Source organism: Enoplosus armatus, chromosome 17, assembly GCF_043641665.1.
Source record: "Enoplosus armatus isolate fEnoArm2 chromosome 17, fEnoArm2.hap1, whole genome shotgun sequence".
NCBI classification, from domain to species: Eukaryota; Metazoa; Chordata; class Actinopteri; order Centrarchiformes; family Enoplosidae; genus Enoplosus; species Enoplosus armatus.
In genome coordinates, this window is record NC_092196.1 from 5,927,520 (window position 1) to 5,947,339 (window position 19,820).

A 19,820-nucleotide genomic window follows, 5' to 3' on the forward strand; every position below is an offset into this window, starting at 1 on the left:
GCAGACCATCCCACAAGCACTGTAATGGCTCTTTTAATGTCTTGTCATACTGGTCTGGGCTTTTCCCAGCTTACCATTTTGCCACATATTCTCTCATTGCACTAATTTGATTAGAGCTCAAATGGTGTATGCCTAATACTTGTACGCTGCAATGACCTAGTGAAATTCATCCAGTGAGGAGAAAGTATCAGTAAAGTATCAGTAATATCCTCTGATGATATGGTACCATAAAAACACACTGAGGTATAGTTATAGCAGTGGTAGCAGTTCAGTATTTTATAAACTACCTCACCAGTGCTTTTTACCTGCCATCCTCATAACATCTCCTATCAAAGACTTACTAATTCATTGTGGTGAGGATAATGTACTGGCCCTGGTAGTAAAGTATTAACCACAATACAGGCCAATAAAGCTACTCTCCCTGTACATAAACACAACCTCACAGGGTCACTGGTTTCACAAGGTGGTTGTCATAATATTGATGACTCTATATATATCCAAGATAGACGGATGAGTGCTGTTCCAAATCATTCGCCACTCAAAAGATTCTCCTCAATCATTTTATTTATTGGATGTGTTCTTGACCATTCTGATTCTTACATGGAGAATTTGTCTGTCACAAAGAACGTCAGGTTACCTATAATTTTTCAGATTATGCTTCCTGCAATTACACTTACACAGGCTGATTCTAGATGAAAGGTGCCAATAGCTGATATTTTGTGGCAATGACTTTGCCACAAAATATCTTTCACACAAATAAATGATGATTTTTGTTAAGATGGATAAGCATGATTTAGAAACAAAACTATTCATTTGAATATAACCCATTTTAATGATTTTTAGACTGTCAATTAGTTACAAAAAAACATTAACTATGCAATGACAACACAATTTAAAATTAGATTTAATCTAATGTCATTAGATTTAATTAAATAAGCCTTTACTGTCTCCCTTAGGAGAAATATGTCTTGGGCATTCGAGAGAACACAGTTGACTTAGCAGCACAGTACATCACACAGCATGGAAAGGGAACATAAATTATATCAGCAGGAACAAAATGTAATACCCAGTACTTAATGAAGTGGAAGTATCGGCCCAGTCCATCAGAAAATAAATGTATTGGTTTAATCCAACCAAGACGCCAAGCGTGTACCTTGATTATGTCAAACAGTGAACAGCAGCTCAATTCTATTGTCAACTGTGTGTGAATGTTTTTTATTTTCTAATAAGACTATATTATGTTCAATACTGTGAATATCTCACTGCTCAGGTGATGTGATAACATCTGTTGTCTCTGTTGTTTAGTCTGACATTGCAGGAAAGCAGTGATGTGACTGCAGCAGGGCCGTGAACTGACCCAGTGGGGATTAGTTCAGAGGAGAAGGAAGGTCAAGCCAGCAAGATGTTAGCGATGGTCAATATCTAGTGGAGGATCTGTGTACTGCTCAGTCACACTTACTGTTGATGCTTCTAGTTTTGTTATTAATAAGTGTCCACACCTACATTATGACTTGTCAGCCTATCTCACAAAAGCATTTGCACCACCAGAGAGAACAGGTGAGAAATGAAAGTCCAGTGCTTCCTATTCATTCTTGTTAGTCCTTCCTTCACATCATAATGTCATAGTGTATGTGTATCTATTTCTCACCCAGCAGAGAAGCTGTAAAACGCAGAGAGATACTGTGGTCCTGCTGGAGCAGCTCTCTCAGGGCCCCTGGAGAGCATTTCAGCACCCCACTAACACCAGACAAGGCAAAAGACTTCCTCACTGACTGTTTAACAGAGACAGAGACGTGGAAGGGTAAATAGCATCAAGGGAAATTAATAGGATAACGTAACGTTATTTCCCATAAATATTTTCTTGTCAATCTTACCTAAGACAGGAAATGCTGGGGGATACAGGGAACACACATACCTATAACTTAAATTACACCATCTAGCTAATTAGTGGAATTATTAATTTTGGTAGGAGGAAAGCTTCATATTCAAATAAGATAAAAACAAGTTTATTGTATATTCCTCACCGAAATATCGTTGCTCTCAATCATTTCAATCACACAGGCAACGCAGAGCAGCAGCCCGCCCCCCTCTGCAGGCCCCAGGCGGCCGCTCCATTTAGGGTCATGTCGGAAGTGCACCTTGTCATAAACAATATCCCCGCTCGTCATTTCGTTTGTTCCACCTGTTGAAATAAAAACATGCATATCAAGGCTTATCAAATCATACTGCAAGTCAGGCAGTTGACTAAAAAAGCGAGCTATCGTTATTACACAGAGTGTTTATAACGTTAACACTAATGTTAGCTATGCTAGCTAGCTAACTAATTAGCAACTGCTCCTCAAAAACAAACCGAAGTCGCTGTCTACGTTTTCTTTTTTAAAGTTTTCTCTAAATATATCTATAAGTATTGACAACGCTATCGTATAAAATACGTTAATTCAATTCAGCAAACTAACCATTCAACTGGCTAAAAATGTATGCAGCAGACAAAAATCCCTGAAACGTTCACGGGGCGTTTAAGCAGGAGGGAGGCGCAATTTTTTACGCCCTCTTTTTTTAAATCAAAACTTTATTAAACAAACTAATACAGTGGTGGTACAACAATAAGTATAATGGCAAAGAATACACCCGTAACATTTTTAACATTATGGTATTTAAGAATTTATGAGACAAATTGTTAAAAAAATCATTTCTAAGAATCTTTTTAAGTACGTATTTACTTTTTGTTGTTTGTAAGAGCAAGAAGTGAGCTCAACTCTATTATAAAGACTTGTTACTCATTATTCATAGTACCAAATAGTATCCTGAAGGGTAGTAAGCGACATTACTGGTACTGAAAACATCAGGGTTTAAATCACACCCAAGTTTCCAAATTGTTATTTCACATTAGAAAAGATAAACACATAGAGAATAAGGGGTTGCTTATAAATGTTAGAGTAACATTTGTTGTTGGCTTGTAACTATTAAAAACGGAGAAACTGACATTTAGTCAGTGTATGGAGCTAGTAGTTGAATGTTTTGCATCTAAATTATTCATTTATTGGGTGTAATATTGAATAATATGTAAACAACTGTTTGGATGACTGGAGCACAGGCTGTACAAACTTTACATGATCTTATTTCATACTACCTAAAATTTGGGAATTGTATGGCAAATACTGGAAATACTGTATTTGCCATACCATCACATTTACACTTCCTTTTTTGCCTGAACAGCTACTTAGGTCCCATGTTTCTTCTCAAGGGTTTGTTGCTCCATCATTATTTATTCAGTGGTGCTATCAAAAGTATCTAAAGTTCAAGGGTAGGCTGGTATCTTATTTTGGAGCAAAGAGGACACATGATTACCTTCAAAATGATGTATCTGCATCAAGTTATCCTTCAAGGAATGTCATTGCTGAATAATATGCTGTGAGAGTGTGGTGGGATGCATGAGTTTGTTTTGCAGGATCATTTAGCAGTGAAGGCCACGATTTGGTTATCGCCATGACAACAAAAGCCTCTCGGCAACTGTGCAACTATCTGATGATAGGAGTGTGGGGGCGAGAATCAGCCACCACCAAAATGTCAATTTATAATCTCTCTCAACTTCTCCTTAAACAGAGTTCATTACACATCAAAGTAGTGCGTGACAGAAAGTGCAGCCAGCTCAGCCCTGCCTCAGTGTGTCTGTTTTTGTGTGTGAGTGTTCACAAGTGTGTGCAGTAGGCTAATCCCTCATAGTTTCTCACTGTGCAATATGTGTTGCCTTTGACAAATCCGCTGCGCTCCAGCAAACATAAGAGGCACAGTGTACTGTGTTAGGGCTGTGTGTGCAGGAAGTGGTCAAAGCCTTGTCTGGCTGACTGAAAAGAGAAGCAGACCTCTGACAAGAAGGTGGACAATATTTGTTTCTGAAGTCTCCATTTGTGCTTAGACAGGAGCTATATCCATTAGCCTCAGAGTTTTATTGGCCACTGAGAGAGAGAAACCAACAGAGAGCCCCTCTCCTTACTCAGGTGGGAGCCGATGCATATCTGTCAACTTTATTTGACAACTATTTCACATAGACAATTCTTCGGGGGCCAATAAAGCACAGAGACAAATGGATTCAGCTTCTGTCCAAGCATAAGTGGAGACTTAACTCGCAAACATTTTTCACATCATTGCTTGGCCTTTGCTTTTTTTCTCATTTGGCTTGATATATCTTGAACCACTTCCTGTGTATAATCCCCCCCCGCCCCCCCCCCACACACACACACACAAAAATCAGTCTGTTGTCTGAAACAATCATGCAGTAATAGATTTAAGAAACATGTTCTGCTGATTTTATTCCGCCAGCCAGTTACACACAGCAGCCATCATTGGGGGCGTTGAGCTATACCCTAAATATAGCTCTATAATTTTTTTCCAGTCTACAACCGACATTGTAACGAACTGTTTCCAGTGACTACGACATTTACAGGTCATGTAGTAGCAACAGCATTTATAGGTAAAGGTAATGATTACAAATATGCCACTATGGCAAGTCTGTATATATTAGACTGCAGTGGAGGCTGACTGTGTTGTCTGCTTGGCAACACCAAGCTGCTTCACTGCTCAGAGACAATAGATAGTCCTGCACTCACTGTCAATACATTTACACTTCTCGACCTCTTACTGGAAAGACTATATATCCTATCATGCATTTCAACAGGACATATCAAATCAAATCCACACTGGCTATAAAATCCTGGATTATCATTATTACTAGTGTTACTGAATACTGAAGCTCATCAGGTTATTATTTATATTAGACAACACTGCTTTTAGTTATCCAAGAAGAAAGTTGGGTTCTGGGAAACTAAAAGAGATGAAGTAGGAAGAGGGCGGAGCAAGGGTGTGTGTGTGTGTGTGTGTGTGTGTGTGTGTGTGTGAGAGAGGAAGAAGATGCAGTCTGTCACTCGGGTGTAACGTTCAGGTGCGCTTCACCCTCAGAGGTGAAAACTCCTGAAGTCGGTACGATGGATTATATGTGACCAGCAGTTAAAGTGTCGACTTACGGTAAGAAATGAAAAACTCTTTACCAAATATTACTTAATGTTCATACCGGACGAGGTTTTTTTTAACCGGTGTCCTCGTTGCTCTTTTCGGCGCCACACTGTCAGCGATGAATATGATTGATGATGAAATTTCCCTTAAAAGGATTACTATAGGATAAGAATTATTCCAAATGTAAAAAATAAATAAATAAATGTATAGCTGATTTAAATGTTTCTTGTTGTTTTATAGCTTGTAGAAACTTTTAGACCAACTTTTTGTGACTAGCTAGTTGGCATGCTGAAACATTCATTGCCTGCTCTTCTGCATTTGGTAGTTTAGGTATCATAATCAGCACGTGGCTTTTTGTGTTGAATTTGTTTTTGCCTGTCGCAGTTTGTGTCTCTAAATAATCTAAAATGTGTATGTACGTCTTGACCTCCTTGGGGATTAGAAATCATCAGTCATCAGGTGTTTCCATCCACAGCTGAACTTGTGAGCCACAGCCTTTAGCAGACTGACAAAACAGAAAGCTTATTTGCAAATATGCAGCAAGCTCTACTCTCCGCATGTGAGTCACAGTACTGATAAAAAAAAAAAAAAAACCCATCACCACAACCTAAGGTACTATCATGCAAAAAAACCCACAGTGAATTTATAGTGTATCTGTGGGTCATCATAGGTTCTTTTTAAGCACCTAACACTAACCCTGCACACAGAACTATTTTATTCCCCCTGCTGCAATACTTGCACAGTTTGCAAACACCTTTTTTGTCTCCTCCCAGGTGTTTTGCCTTGTCTCGTCTTTGTACTGCCTCAAAGAAGGCAAACACTGAAGCTAATCTCCTTTCTCAGCTGTTCCATCAGCACTTTCCACAACTGATGTAAGACATAATAAACAAACGGGAAAACTGTACCAATAATAATGGCTGGTATTACCCCTATACAGTACCCCCGCATCCCCACATCTAGACAGTGCAGGTGCTGTGCCAAGCCAGTGAGTCACACAGTTAGGTAGCAAGTACAATGGTCATGTATCACTGAGAGATGTGGCGTCGTTGTGGCCAGAGCACTCATATTCTGTCCTCAGCTGGCACCGACCAGGGGTATTCACTTTCACACAAGAACAGTGGACTACTCAGCACACTAGGACTTGACTTGATAGACATTAAATAAAAAAAAAACCCCACTGAAATATGAGGCTTTTCTTTAGATGGGAAAGTTGTGATGAAAGAGAGAGATGACAGAGATAATAGAGTTTGAGTATCCCCCCTTTTCCAAAGATGCTCTCCAGATCTGAACGCTCGGGGCGCGACGTAAACTGAAGTGACGTGAAAATCACTCCAAACTGTAGGGCTGTGAAAAGAGAGAGGACAGAAAGAGGGACTGAGAAGAAAGACAGTGATAAATGAAAGAGAGGACTTGCTGACTGAAGAGGAAGGAGGAAAAAACTATGCCAGGCTGCATTTTGCTCCAAGTGTTGAAAAAAAAAAAAGGCAGCTTTTCAGGCACAAAAGTGACTGATTGTAATGATGAAAAGGCAATGGAATTGATAATGAACCATCATTACTGTAGTGGTGGTGATGGATTTTTATCTTCCAGCTGATGATATGAGGAGATTCATATTTATTATAAGGAAAGAATTTTGGCTCTTCTACATGAGATTGCTTTTCCTTAGTTAATTAGATTGATGGGTTGGCCGCTTTGTGCGCTCAGGGACTCCATTCAGAGCGAATAAAACCCGTGTCACATAATAGCGGGTAAAAGGAGAACAAAAGGGAGAATAGTAAGAGGCACAAAAAGAAATGCTTCAAGGCATTTTTCATCTACTGTGTACAGGCATTGTAACTTTTATCCATTTATCCACCCCCACAACAGCACTACTCAGCTCAGCCTATACTCACCCTTCAAGTCGGCAGAAAATTGCCCTTACTGTAGAAGAGTCTGTGTGAGCCTGACTGTTTATCCTGTTTCCCCCCCCCCCCCCCCCCTTTTTATTTCTCACCTCATCCCCTGCTAAACACTCCTCCAGGTCTTCTAATGACTTTCACCTTTTCTCATACTCCTCATTCTCCCCAAGTTCTCGTTTTTTCCGTTTCAAATGCCAATTTTCTCATCCCGTCTGTGGATCTTAGTTTGGGGGTCCTAATCTTTCTTTCCATGAACTAACCAATCCGTCACACCGCTGACTATTTCTTCATTCTCCTCAGCTATCCTCTGTCTTCCTGCTCTCCGTCTCCATCTCCTTTCCTCTTCATCTTCTCCGCTCTACTTCTTCTTCTTCTCTCCTCTCCTCACCTGCCATGTCTGTATCCATGAGGAACCCACCCCAGCGCCGGCGCTCAATGGGTCCTGTCTCGCCCAAACGCATCTATAGAAACCTGTCCGTCAGACTGAGGGGTGGAGAGTCATCTGTTGCCGGGGAAACGGATGTACCCAAACACCTCAGCAAGTCTGCAGATGCTGTAAGATATTTGAGTGTTTCTTTTTTTAAATTATGAGATCTTATTTTAACATTACAGGCTGACTCTGTGTCACTATGAATGCATTATACCAGTTGAGACTGCTGCTCTGATTTATGATTTGATTTATGTGTCCTGTGTTACGGTCTCGTCCGCTGCCTCTTTCTTCGTACAGCAACTCCCTTCTCTCCACCTCATAAAATAAATCTCTCTTTCAGTATGAACTCTCTTCTTCCGTCTTTCTCCCTCACCCACCCACCCCCCACTTGCCCTGCACCCTCACCCCTTCTCCCCATTAGTACAAGACCCTGTGGGAGGCAGTGGAAAATGAGGACACTTTGGCTGTACAAAGCCTGCTGTCCAGGGACCACACCAACTGTGGAGGAGGAGGAGGAGGAGGAAGCATGTGGGAGAGAGGAGAGAAGAAAGAGACGGACTGGGAGAGAGAGAGGGAGAAGGGGGTGAACAGGGTGAGCGAACAGGGCCTGGTCCCCCTGGATGTGGCTGCCCTTACCCATAATTCCCCTCTGCTCCATGTGTTGACTAAGGCGGGAGCCAGACATAACCCTGTTTGTGAGTCTTATGTTTTAAAATAGAATAACATAAAAATTCTGTCTGGAGTGGATGGATTTAAAATGCTTGTGTAAGACTGGGCTTTTATTCAATGCAAATCATATTCAGAATTCTTCCTCTTGTTCTCTCCGTCTTTCTCAAATGCATTTCCTCTCAGTGTGCCGACCAGCAGAGTGGGCACTCAAGCTGGATGCTCTGGTGGCACTGGCGGATAAACGGGTGGAGGAGAGGAAGAAGGAGGTATTGAGGAAGACAGGGGCAGGGCCTCAGGCACAGGCCGACGTCCAGAGACATATCCGCCTCTGGAGCCTCCGGCTGCAACTGTACTGCCGGATGAGGGAGAACTTCCAAAAGACAGGTCAGTTGTCTCGGGGTCAAGTTGTGGCATTTCTACAACTTGAGGACACAAACTAGGTCACAGGCCTGTTTCTTTTCAGTCCTCACTTGCTAGAAATACTTCTATTCTTGCATTTTTTCTGCCCTCACACTCAGTCTGAACAAGTTCATGCTACTTTTTTTCCCCAACTCTCCTCTACAAAGCCCCTCCGTCTCTGCTGACGAGACCACAGTGATCAGGTATTCAGCCCAACTTCTTGCTTAAGTTTTACTGATTTCCTGTCTGGACTCTTGTAACTCCTAGCTGGCCTCTTGAAAGTCTCCCTCCAGCCCCTTTCAACTCATCCAAAATTCAACAGACTGCCTTGTCATCAACCTTTCCAAATTCTCCCATGCCCTACACTCCCTCCACCGGCTGCCAGTGGCTGCTTGTATCAGATTCAAAGCCTTGGTGCGGGTGGATATATGCGAAGAAATCCCCCCCGGAATAGCTCTGATGCTTTGCTCTGTGTTCTGCTACATCGGGCCTCTTAGCTTTCCTTTCCCTGCACCAACCTGTTCAAGTCTTCCTCCTGGCGTTCCACGGTTCAAACTCATGTTTTTTTTAGAATTATGTGATGATGTCCCCTCTGTACTTACTTTAATTGTGCTGCATAAACGTCTCTCCTTAGCTCTCATTTCATTTCTCTTTCAAACACTTGCAGTTCTTTTCCCTGACTGTTTTATGATCACAGTGTTTTTTTAAGGGCAATAAGGCACCGGCTTTTCTTCTCGGTGCAGTGAAATTAAGCTTACTCTATTTACAAATCTGTCAGCTAAATGCTTAAAATGTAAAAATATAAATGTGTTTTTGTCTGAGACCTATGACTTAATCTATTCACGCCGGGTCATGGCTTAGGTCACAGTCACATTTGATCACAATGCAGAAATTCTTCTTTAACTGGGCTAGTGATGGGTTACTGATGTAATAGCAATAATGTAATAGTTTGCTGATTCCTGTAGGGAAACTCTTTTCACTGGCTCTATTCATATGCAAGCTGGTGCAGGATCAGCTACAGAACAGCTGGTAGAGATTCAGTGTCTTTGATAACCTCTAAATTTTAGCAACCCCGGTCGATTAGGATGAGGGCCAAGAGATTCTTGTCGAAATACAAATGAATCTGTGGTTGTACATTGAGAGTTGGCCAAGCATGATAGCTGTTTGGCTGTGCAATATTGACACTGTGTCATTAGTTTTAGACCATATACAGTACAATACTTTTATTCTCTGTGGTTTTTGTTGTTCTGTATCATTTACTCCCAGAACCTAGCTCATTTTGAACATTGGTCTGTCTTAATGTCTCACCCAGAGCTCCCTGGACCTCCCAGTCACGTGTCCATACTGGTGACCAGCACATCTTCTCTGTTTGTGGCAATTAAAGAGCCAGAAGGTGACAGCATGGGGCTCATCACCCGCTACAGAGGTAGGTGGTGAATAACAAGACTTATAAATGATATATTACAGATGGAAGGATGGGTAGATAAATGTACGGAGTACGGGGCAAATTAATAAAACAGGAGGCATGATCAAAACATAAATAAAGGAATAATATAATCAACGTCTCACACATCATTTAGGCTGACAGGCATTTATGTCATTGCCTTATATTTATTGATCTCGCTTGGCTTCTCTATTTTTGCCACTCAGTTTTACAGCTGCATAAATGTCATACTTTGCAGCCAAGGGTGGATTAAGCCCAGGTACAGCAAGTTCCTGAAAGTGTAAACACTCAAATCCTCAGTTCTCCCCTATGGGGGCTTTGAGTAAAGCCAGAGGATAATCTGTCAGCGAGATTGTGTTTTGTGTTCACAGTGGAATGGAGCACCTCAGCCAGCTTCAAACGCATCCTTGCCTCAGCCCACGTTACAGAGACCAAGAACCCATCCCATAGTATCAAGGGACTCACATCAGTAAGTCCTTCAGTACCTTCCTACACTCCTGTCCACCAGGACATCCACAGAATCTAACTGCAAACACACACTTAGTTAAATGCTGTCGGGACATGCAATCATGCATGCATGTACAACACACGCACATTAGCTCTAGATGTACACACAGACTGTATTTTTTTGCTCCCCAATCATCATCTACATTGCTGAACCACCTCCTATAAGCGAACCGTTATCCCACTCTCACTAACTTAACCAGATGAATTAATGATGAGAGCGGTATGTGATTTCTTTGCCCCGGAACGGATGATTCATAAGGTTAATGCATGGTGGTAATTTGACGGTCTGGTGCTTCTCCAAATGCAGGGAGTGCATTACTTTGTAAGAGTGAGTGCCTACAATGTGAAAGGATGGGGCCCGCCTCAGTGCTCCACTCCAGCCAGCGCTGCCCCCTCCAGTGAGTATACTGAACTGCAAACTTTGATGAATGTGGTCTTGCTACATTGAAAAGGCTCCATTCTTTTTCTCTCTGTCCCCAAATAATGACATTACTTGGCTGACACCAAGCTTGATGTGAAAGAAGTGGAATCCGCTCATGGCTGGTAGATTAATGAATTATTAAAACGTGGAGAATTAAAGTTGTCGCCATGAGTCAATGGGCCTTGTACCCGCGCTGCTTTGGGTTTGAATTCGGCTCATAATCTTTCTTGCATGCCATCTTTCTCTCTCTCTCTCTCTCTCTCTCTGTCTCTCTGTCTCTCTCTTTCTCTCTCTTTCTGTCTCTCTCTCTTTCTCTCTCTTTCTCTCTTGCTGCATTACTTGCTGCTACTTTCCTCTTTATACTGTGCAATGATGCAAAAGTTGCCACACACTGTTTTTGAAATGGAGAATAAAGCCAAAAAATAATAATTTAAATGCAAATATAGGTCAGAATACAACTGAAGTAGTGATATGAGAGACAGTTAGGTAACACCCTTTAACTTCAACGTCACATCTAACTTAAAAAGAGGCATAGTTTTAGCAGCTCACAATGAAATAGCATCGAAACTTTCAGTCACAGCTCACAGATGGTCTCTCATGCCATCGGTCTTGCCTCCTCATCACCAAGATAGGAAAAAGCCACACTCAGGACTCGCCTGCAAATGAGTTCTTGATGTCTTGAATGATTTCCCCTAATTGCATATAAATGGAAGTGATGATTTGTGTCTCTCTTTCTTCCTGCGCAGGTTGGAGAGAGTGCATCGGTGTGAAGTCACAGTTCAGAAATCACGAGGGCCTTGTGAGGAAACTGCTGGAAGATGCCAGAGAACCACATTACAGAGGATACTGCATAGGTAACACTTACACAATTGCCTCAATTGCATCTGCAGTTGCTGTGAAGCAAGCATATATGAGTCCATAAAACTATATGTATCACCGCAGCATCACTACGTCTTCTGTCACAGGGTAGAAGTCACAATGGAAAAAAAACAAAATAAATATTAACCTTGTTTGCCAATTTGTATGTTCTGATATATACATATATATATATAAGTCCCAATTTTATTCCATTGCTGTTCTATTCAAATCTATTACTTTTAACTCCTAGAAAACACTGTACCTTTGGTGGTTACTTCATCATGTAATAAAAAAGAAACAAAGAAACAGTTCTGCCTCTCTGCATAATGCCTTCCTTCCAGTATGGCAGCATTGTGTGTGTTTTTTTCAACCTCAGATTTGCAATTGCTTTATTTCCAAAGTACCATAGGCGTGCAATAGTTTTGACCTTGTTTTCTGTTGTAATACTTATTAATTAATTAAGAGATTCTGAAGTGCCATTGAAAAACATGAAATGTTACGATGTTTTCTAAGGACCTGATATGCGCGCTTTACAGATTTCTATTCCTAGTTCACACCATTTTATATCAGCAGCAAGTACGTTATGTATCAACTCATTTCACTACAGAGAAAACCGTTTCGCCACCTTTCATTCGAATGCGTGCACAGTGAATGTACTTTGGCAGATAAAATGATTCTCATCCTGTCTGATCCTCCTCTCCTCCGCTCCACAGAGAGCTCAAAGCCCCAGAGTCCCAGCAAGCGTCTGTCTGTGTCTCGAGGCATCAAACAACTGTTTCAGTCCGCAACCAAGTTTGTTCGTCTCCTACAGAGGTAGCGCTCCATCTGTCTTACCTGTCCCATTGTGCCTTGAGGGTATAGGGAGTAACGGATTAACTGTGATGTGATTACAGCAGTGTGGACTACAAAGTACAAGTCCAAACTCTTATCTCTTACGGTTATTGAAGAACAGTAGTCACATTAAAGGTGCTGCAGCCTCAAGATTAGAGAGCAGGTCTTTTGAACAGGATCATGTTTGAAATCACTGAACAAGTGGCACGTGACTGATCAATGCTTGTTACTGCCACAGGGCGTTCAGTGGACCACACTCACCACAGCAGCTAACAGTAGATAAACAGCTCCTAAGTGGGGGGGGGGGGGGGGGTTGTAACAGCATAAACAGGAACCACAGCATTGCTTTAAAAAAGTGGTTGAATACTGCATAGATTATGCATTTTTATCTGTATTTTCTGTTTATTTGGTCTATCTCACATTGATCGCATTAGGGGCGTGTACTTGGCTACTGTGTTCTACCACAAGGAAAACATCCTGGTGACGGCCGAAGATCAAATCCCACTGGTGGAGATCCAGTGCTGCTCCACCTCCATCACCCACGACTTTATTTGGTTTGCCAAGGTGAACACATGTTTACGTTAATTCAACATATACTGACATTAACGCAGTTGGTAACTTGTAAATCCATTTGAAACACAGTCAAGACCTGTGTAGTCAGCGATTCTTCTATTGTTTTATTTGTTGATTCTACAAATTACATTTTTCAGAAAGAAGGCTTCTGGATTTACTGTGTGAATTTTCAGTTTAATATTGAATAATATTTTTTTCTTCTTCTAGTTGTCCTGTGCTTGGCAACAAGTGCCCTGGCTCCAGCAGGCTCTTTCTTCTGCTCATTCATCTCCTTCCTCCCTCCTTCAGAACAGGCACAACATTTTAAGAGCTGTCTCCCAGCTGCAGGTAGGAAGTTAAGCAGCTTACTCTGCATGATAAGAGGCATCAAAATGGGTTAATTGCTATTTTAATTAGCTCTTAATATCTCTTCTTCCTCCTACTCTTCTTACTGCTGCCTCGCCTCCCGATCTCAGGCTATATAGCGATACCCCAGGAACCTGTGTTTCACTGCATTAATCCCTAATATCCTTGTATTTATGTTCCTGTTTTACCTCTCTATCTTCCTCTGTCTTCAGTCTTCCCTGGGAACAGTGGACCTGGGCCAGGTGTACTACGAACCCCTGAAAGACCGGCAGGGCAACGTCTTACTAGTGACTCTGAAGGAGTTCCCAAACCCCCCCAGGTGAGAAAGACTGTTTTCTTACATGCTGTTAATCCTCAATTTTTATTCTCCCACAAAGAGCACACAACATCAAAGGAGGCTTTAAGCTGTCTTGTGTTTAAAGGCCTCCAACTCACCACTCAGCTGCTCACAGTCATGTCCCAAACATTTTCAATCTAACAAAACATTTTCAAAATCACTCTGTTTATCAATCTGAACCTTGCCCAGGGGAGATAATAACCTAATCAGGCATAAGACTGGGCCTGCTTAGCACATATTCAGAATTATGGTTTCAGGATGTCCAGCCTGATGGTTGTTTGTGTTATACTGGCTGTGTTATACCAATGTGATTTAATCAAACTGAGTTTTTCATTGGTAATTTCATGTGGTTGCATTTCATTTTTACCCTGACTTGTCTGCACCGCTCCAAGCCCTCCTGACCCTCCGCTCCACTGGATGCCACTGGCCCGCCTGGAAAAGAACCGCCGCAGAACTCCTCTGCTGCCTGAGCCCACTGCCATGGACATGCTCTATGAGCAGCTCAAGGTGAACCTGGGTTTGTGTTTGTGGAAGAGAGAGACACGCAGTAAAAGGCATAAACACGCCAAGCAGCAGCTACGTGCAACAGAATGTTTGTAGTGATTTTGTGTATTGACTTAACTGACTTTATTTTGAGCCATGTTTTTCTCTCCTGTGAAAAACTCAAATAGAAAAATGCAATGGAATTAATTTAGCAAGCCCAAACCAAATTAGTTAACCAAATTAAAAACAAAATGAGACACGGAAAATAAAAGGCATCTAAAAATGACATCCTATTAACATCTTTTAATAACACCGTACCTGTTTCTCTCTGTTCTCCAGGAGAAGCTATCCTTCCACAGGCACAGTGTTCAGTGGGCCCAGCCGGGTCTGTATGTGGGCATCCTGAAACTGTGCAGCTCAGTGGAACAGATCAGGGTCCTGGTTCCTCAGAGGCTGCCCAATCTACTCTGCCACACTCGGATCCGACACAATGCCCATGTTTCCAGGTAACCAAGTCAGGAACATGTGATACACTGCGCCAGACAAACCACAAACTGTGCTGATTGGTTCAAAAGACCACAGCGGACTCATTCTCCCTATTGTAGCTGAACAACAAATCATACTTTGTTGTTGCTGAGCATTTTCCAAAGCACACCGTACAATACTTGCTGCTTTCAGGTGTTGTAGAAAAACCCAAATGCTTTAAAAAGGATATTTCAAATGTTGTAGTTTCTGGCATTAGACAGGATGCTGTTGGCAGCCAGCTCTCAACTCTCGCACAGTGGACTTCACCAACAAGGCAGTAGCCCTTGTGTGAAACTTAAATTAATCCAAAAATGTAAGTTATGCTTTGGAAAGTGATCTGCATGAACATAAAGTATGCAATTAGTAGTTAATGGGCCTCAAAAAGCAAAGCTACTGATATGTACCTTTATTGTCTCAGGACCTTACGTATTACGCCTTTCATCGTAATTTTGTTTTGTTAACTGCATCATCTTTGTGTGACAGAGAGGAGTGGACATGGCTTCAGAGTCACGTTTACACCACAACCAACGGCAGTGTTCAGAACCTGTTGAGCGGCGAGGACGAGAGCTTGATGGAGAGCAGCGGGCTGGTGGAGTTCGTCAGGTCTCTGAGAGCAGCAGTCACACATCTCCTGACAAAGCTCAACATCCCCCTCTACAGGGTAAAACATGGTCTCAAACAGCCCCCTCCAAATCCTCCTTTCTCAGCAATTATCTTATGAATTGCTCAGAAAGGAGAAGATTGTTCTGCACCGCTTTAGTTTATCTGTATTTATGTTATTTTGTAATCACACTGGACTGCTCTCTGGGTGAAACGAACACAGGCATAATGACATTCAATTCAATATATAGCTTTTAACAGATTTTCCTAACATTTGGACATATTTTTGCCTGTGTGACAGGCGTATCAGTATGGTGTGTACACCCGGGAGATGCTGCAGTTTGGAGACAAGCTGTCCATGCTCCTGCTGCTGCCCCCGAGTGAGGACTTCAGCTCCAGCTACTGGCCTCTGGTGGGGACCAAGGAGCCTGGGCTCACCATGCCCCTGCAGATCTTTGAGCTGGGTAGGTGGAGAACTATAGTTGCACGAGTGCATAGATACGGGATCACTCCCACAATAATACCACTGTTTTTCAAGCAGTGCTGAGAGAGAGGGCCCGCAGAATGGGGGGCTAAGCTATGCCACCAGCAGCAAGCTTAAAGAAAACTGTAATTCATCAAACTGGGACTACGGTGGACCTTGAGGTTAAGATAAAATACCTGGCATGGGAACAGCATGGTGTCCTGGGGCCCTCTGAAGTTAAGAGTAGCATCACATAAGAACGAAGTATTTTATATGGAATACATCTCATTAAGTGAATAACTCGTCTTCAAAGGAACTAACGGAAAGAATTTGAAATAACCCGAAAAAAAAAGAACCCATGAAATGCATTTCAACCACTGCCAGATTGGTTGGAAAGTGTAATATGTGTAAAGTACACTGAGGTTTAGTATCTGATCTTTTGGCCTTTTGAAGATGAGTCACTTTCATTGTTTTTTTCTTATCTAATTAGTCCTTTCATCCTCCCTTTCATCCACACTAATTGAAATCCATCTTTCCCTTTGACCCCTCTTGAAAGTTCCCATGCTAAAGGTGCGATAAAGTGTGCTAATGAGCTCTGAGGCTTCTTCTCTCGGCTTTGAAGTAGTGATTTGTCTTTCATCTTAACTCCGGCTCATCCTACCAGTTCACTTCTGGACCTATGAACGGGACTTCCTGTCGCAGTACTGCCAGGCCTGGGTGAGGCTGGAGCTGGATACTCATCTGGCCCAGCAGGCTCTGCGGGAGGCGCTGGACACCAGGGAGGTGCAGGAAGCCAGAGAGCGCCTGAACCACATCACGGAGCTCTCCCAAGTAAGATCATAAAAGCAGAAACAAAAGAAGGCTGAGTGCTTGTGAAACACACAATACAACATGCTGATCCACCTCAATCGCACACAGCTGCTGCTGCAAAATCCACATCTCAGTTGTCTCAAGTTAGACCAAACACCAGGAGGACATTTGTTGTGGACGCTATGACATTTCTTTCCACTTATTTTCCTGTGTCTCCTGTGTTAGCGTCTGGATATGGTGTGGAGGGATGCCCGCTGGATCATGGACTGTCTACAGTGCGTGCGGTCCAAGCAGTGGGTGGGGGCGGTGCCCCTTGGCCTGGTGATGGGAGGAGACCCGCCGGCACGTCCTGAAGATGAGGAAGAGGAGGAGAGTTTGACTGCCAGACTGACGTGGCCCAATCGGACACAAGCACAGAGAGCCAATGCAGGTACAATGATGATGTGGGTGTAGACAAGCATGGATCAAATTATATTGCCACGTTTCAATATATTCAAGCCCATGGACCACATTTTAGGTTTAACAAATTCTTCGCGCATTCTTTAAACCTACAAAACTTCTTGTCAACATCTCATTTTCCATAGACATTAAATATGTCTTATACATGTTTTATAAATAATATAAAACAATGCATGAAAGACACAGTATACAGTTTCCCATTTGAGATAAAAAGATGCTACTTTGGCACAGTGGTGCTTTGAGCTAAATGCTGTCATCAGCATGCTAACAATGCTAACATGTTTAGCAGGTATAATGTTGACCATGTTCACCATCTTAGTTTCGCGTGTTAGCTGCAGTACTGAATGACTGTAACTTTCTTCAGTGTGAATGCTGCTATAATTTGAGGACTAACTTCTTCTTGTCTTCCCTTTTCCCTTTCAGAGTGTTCAGTCAGCGTGGCTCCACCAAATGTCGTCACCGCCGAGGTCTCTGCTCCAGCAGGAGTCACGGCCGTCCCTGAACAGGCCGCACTGGTGTCAACGGAGGGCGTCGCAAAGGGAGGATACCCTGTGGACATCGCCGCTCAGTCAGCTGTAGACTTGACAAGCATCGGCCAGTCAGAATTAGGATGCGCAAGCGCTTTAATCGAATCCGGACTAGAGCCTGCTGCGGTCGCACAGTTGGAAATTGGGTATACAGTTTTGGACGCACAGGAGTCCTACAGCGGGGAACAGGACTTTCCTTCCAGCATCACCGAGGTAATCCGGCCGATGGAGATGGCAGAGTTGGCGGACATCTTGCCCACACTGAGTCTGATTGAGGAGGAGACCCCCAGTGGCCTGTCCACTCCATCAGTGATGGATATGCTGGAGAGCTTTGGACTGGGGATTGGTGAAAACAACACCTTCTTTGACTTAGAGAATTCAAACTTGATGAATGGAGCCGGGTGTCTGTCACAGACCAACCCGCACTATGACAGCAGGGTGAGAGAGACGGACTGTGAGAACACTGTCTTTCTAGGACAAGACATGTCTGCCTCTCATGCCACGGTGGAGGCCGCAGGAGGCGGCGTGCCTGTTTTGAGCTGGGATTTTGCTCCGGAGGATACAGAGACTCAGGAGGTTCCCAGTAAGGGAGCGTGCTTTCCAGTGAGAAACCATGTGGAGTGGGATAGACCCTCCAACAGCCCATCCTGATATCGACTCAAGTACCAGTCTACTTCGAACTTGTGTATTTAAAACCAAACAGTAGGCTGTAGCACGGTGGTGACATCTAGATACAACTTCATCTAACACATTGTTACAGTTGATCTAATGAAGGATCTGAGAAATGAAAACAAGACACCATAACTAGTCTGATTTATGTTGTTTGCACATTTCTGGGCCTGTAGTGTATCTTTTCCAATGTTCAGTCCTTCAGAGCTTCATGTGTGGAAAAACTAAGCTATAGTAGTAGTTTTTATGACTTGAAAATCCATCACTCACTACAGCAAAAAGCAACACTGCTGCTTGTTGGAGCTAGTAAACCAACTCATTAAATGCACGTGATTCAGTAAAATGGAAGTGTTCCTGTCTATGAAAAGCTGTTATCTGTAACTGAATAGTTGTGGTTGTCTTTGGTTTACCTGTGTGAGTTTTTGGCGTTCCATAACAAAACAGTGACAAGATTTATAATCTTGTTGATTATACATGAACTGCCACTCGTTGGTCCTACCGGTTTGCCAGTTCTGCCAACTCTGGTATCCAAGTTCTGCTTCAGCTGAAACCTGGACATCTAATGAAAGAAGAAACCCCACTCAGACAAGAGAAGTCTAAAGACAAAACACGGCTGCTGTAAGGAAACCAAACTCAACAAAGATGTCAACCTAAGGTTGTGAGAAGCACGAAGAGGACGATTTCTTCTTTGGTTATTTTCAGAAATGATTCCTCACTACAAAGGCCCATTCAAAAGCAGTTTTAAGGTTTCTGTTATTTGCCTGCACTTACCTACTTGGTGGCACGCACAGTACAAAAAAATGTATTAAGGAACATGCAAGCCATTCAAGCATTCATCACTCAGTTCTTTTTTTTCTTTGGAGTAGATTTGTCCTTTCATTGGTGTGTCTGTATTCAATGTATCTTCACCTCTTCCTGCATAGCATCCAGTCAGAGTCAACCAAGGAAACATGCAGACTTGTTAAATGTTTTGGGAGTAACCAGAGACTGAGAGAGAGAGGGAATTGTGCCGATTGGATGAAGAGTTTGGGAGAGGAATGCCTTAAAGGGAATTACCACAGAAACAATGACTAAAGTGACAAAAGGCTATGGAGAAATATTAGGCCTGTGTGACGAGTGGCAGAGTGAGGTGGTTTTCCTGCTTGACCCTCTGCTATATATACGTTCCTTTATAACAGACCTGTGAAAATGAGTGATGTACTCAAGGCAGACTGAAAATACAAGAATAGAATACAGTTGAAGAGAAGAGAACAGACTGGAATAGTTATTCCTTGCAGCTCAGTCAGCCTTTCCACAAAATAAAAGTCAACATGTGGCTATTTTCACTGAGCTTTTTAAAAACTGCCTTTGGAGTTCATCTTGCATTGCCACAGTTTGTATTATTAGGGATGTTTTGTTTTTTTACTTTTGGTTGGAATAAAATAAATACTTTTACTAGAATGTTGTAACATTTAAACATCATGAACAATGTCAGGTCATTATGTATTAAAACTGTTTGTGAGTGAGTGAGTTTAAACTACCCAAAAGAATATTGTTAAAAGTCCCATTAAATGCTGCCTGTG

General features: G+C 42.4%; 2 protein-coding genes across 2 annotated transcripts in view; one reads left to right on the top strand and one right to left on the bottom strand.

The window, feature by feature from the left end:
* The window catches only part of LOC139300743 (meiosis inhibitor protein 1), a 54,009-nt gene extending 51,841 nt beyond the window's left edge, over positions 1-2,168 (bottom strand). The window contains exons 1-2 of the mRNA XM_070923925.1: positions 2,025-2,168; positions 1,649-1,772 (exon numbers count right to left, since the gene is read on the bottom strand). Coding sequence (XP_070780026.1) covers positions 1,649-1,772; positions 2,025-2,168 — 268 coding nt within the window. The remainder of the gene's footprint in view (positions 1-1,648; positions 1,773-2,024) is intronic.
* A 5,133-nt stretch (positions 2,169-7,301) lies between these two features.
* LOC139300220 (ankyrin repeat and fibronectin type-III domain-containing protein 1) lies at positions 7,302-19,816 on the top strand. The gene is made up of 18 exons (XM_070923238.1): positions 7,302-7,463; positions 7,760-8,033; positions 8,191-8,391; positions 9,719-9,832; positions 10,222-10,319; positions 10,665-10,755; positions 11,525-11,632; positions 12,350-12,449; positions 12,902-13,031; positions 13,248-13,367; positions 13,598-13,704; positions 14,115-14,229; positions 14,545-14,711; positions 15,214-15,391; positions 15,632-15,794; positions 16,458-16,624; positions 16,829-17,033; positions 17,486-19,816. Exons 1-18 carry the CDS (start codon positions 7,302-7,304, stop codon positions 18,238-18,240), a joined length of 3,255 nt encoding a protein of 1,084 aa, XP_070779339.1. The 3' UTR covers positions 18,241-19,816.
* The last annotated feature ends 4 nt before the right edge of the window (positions 19,817-19,820 follow it).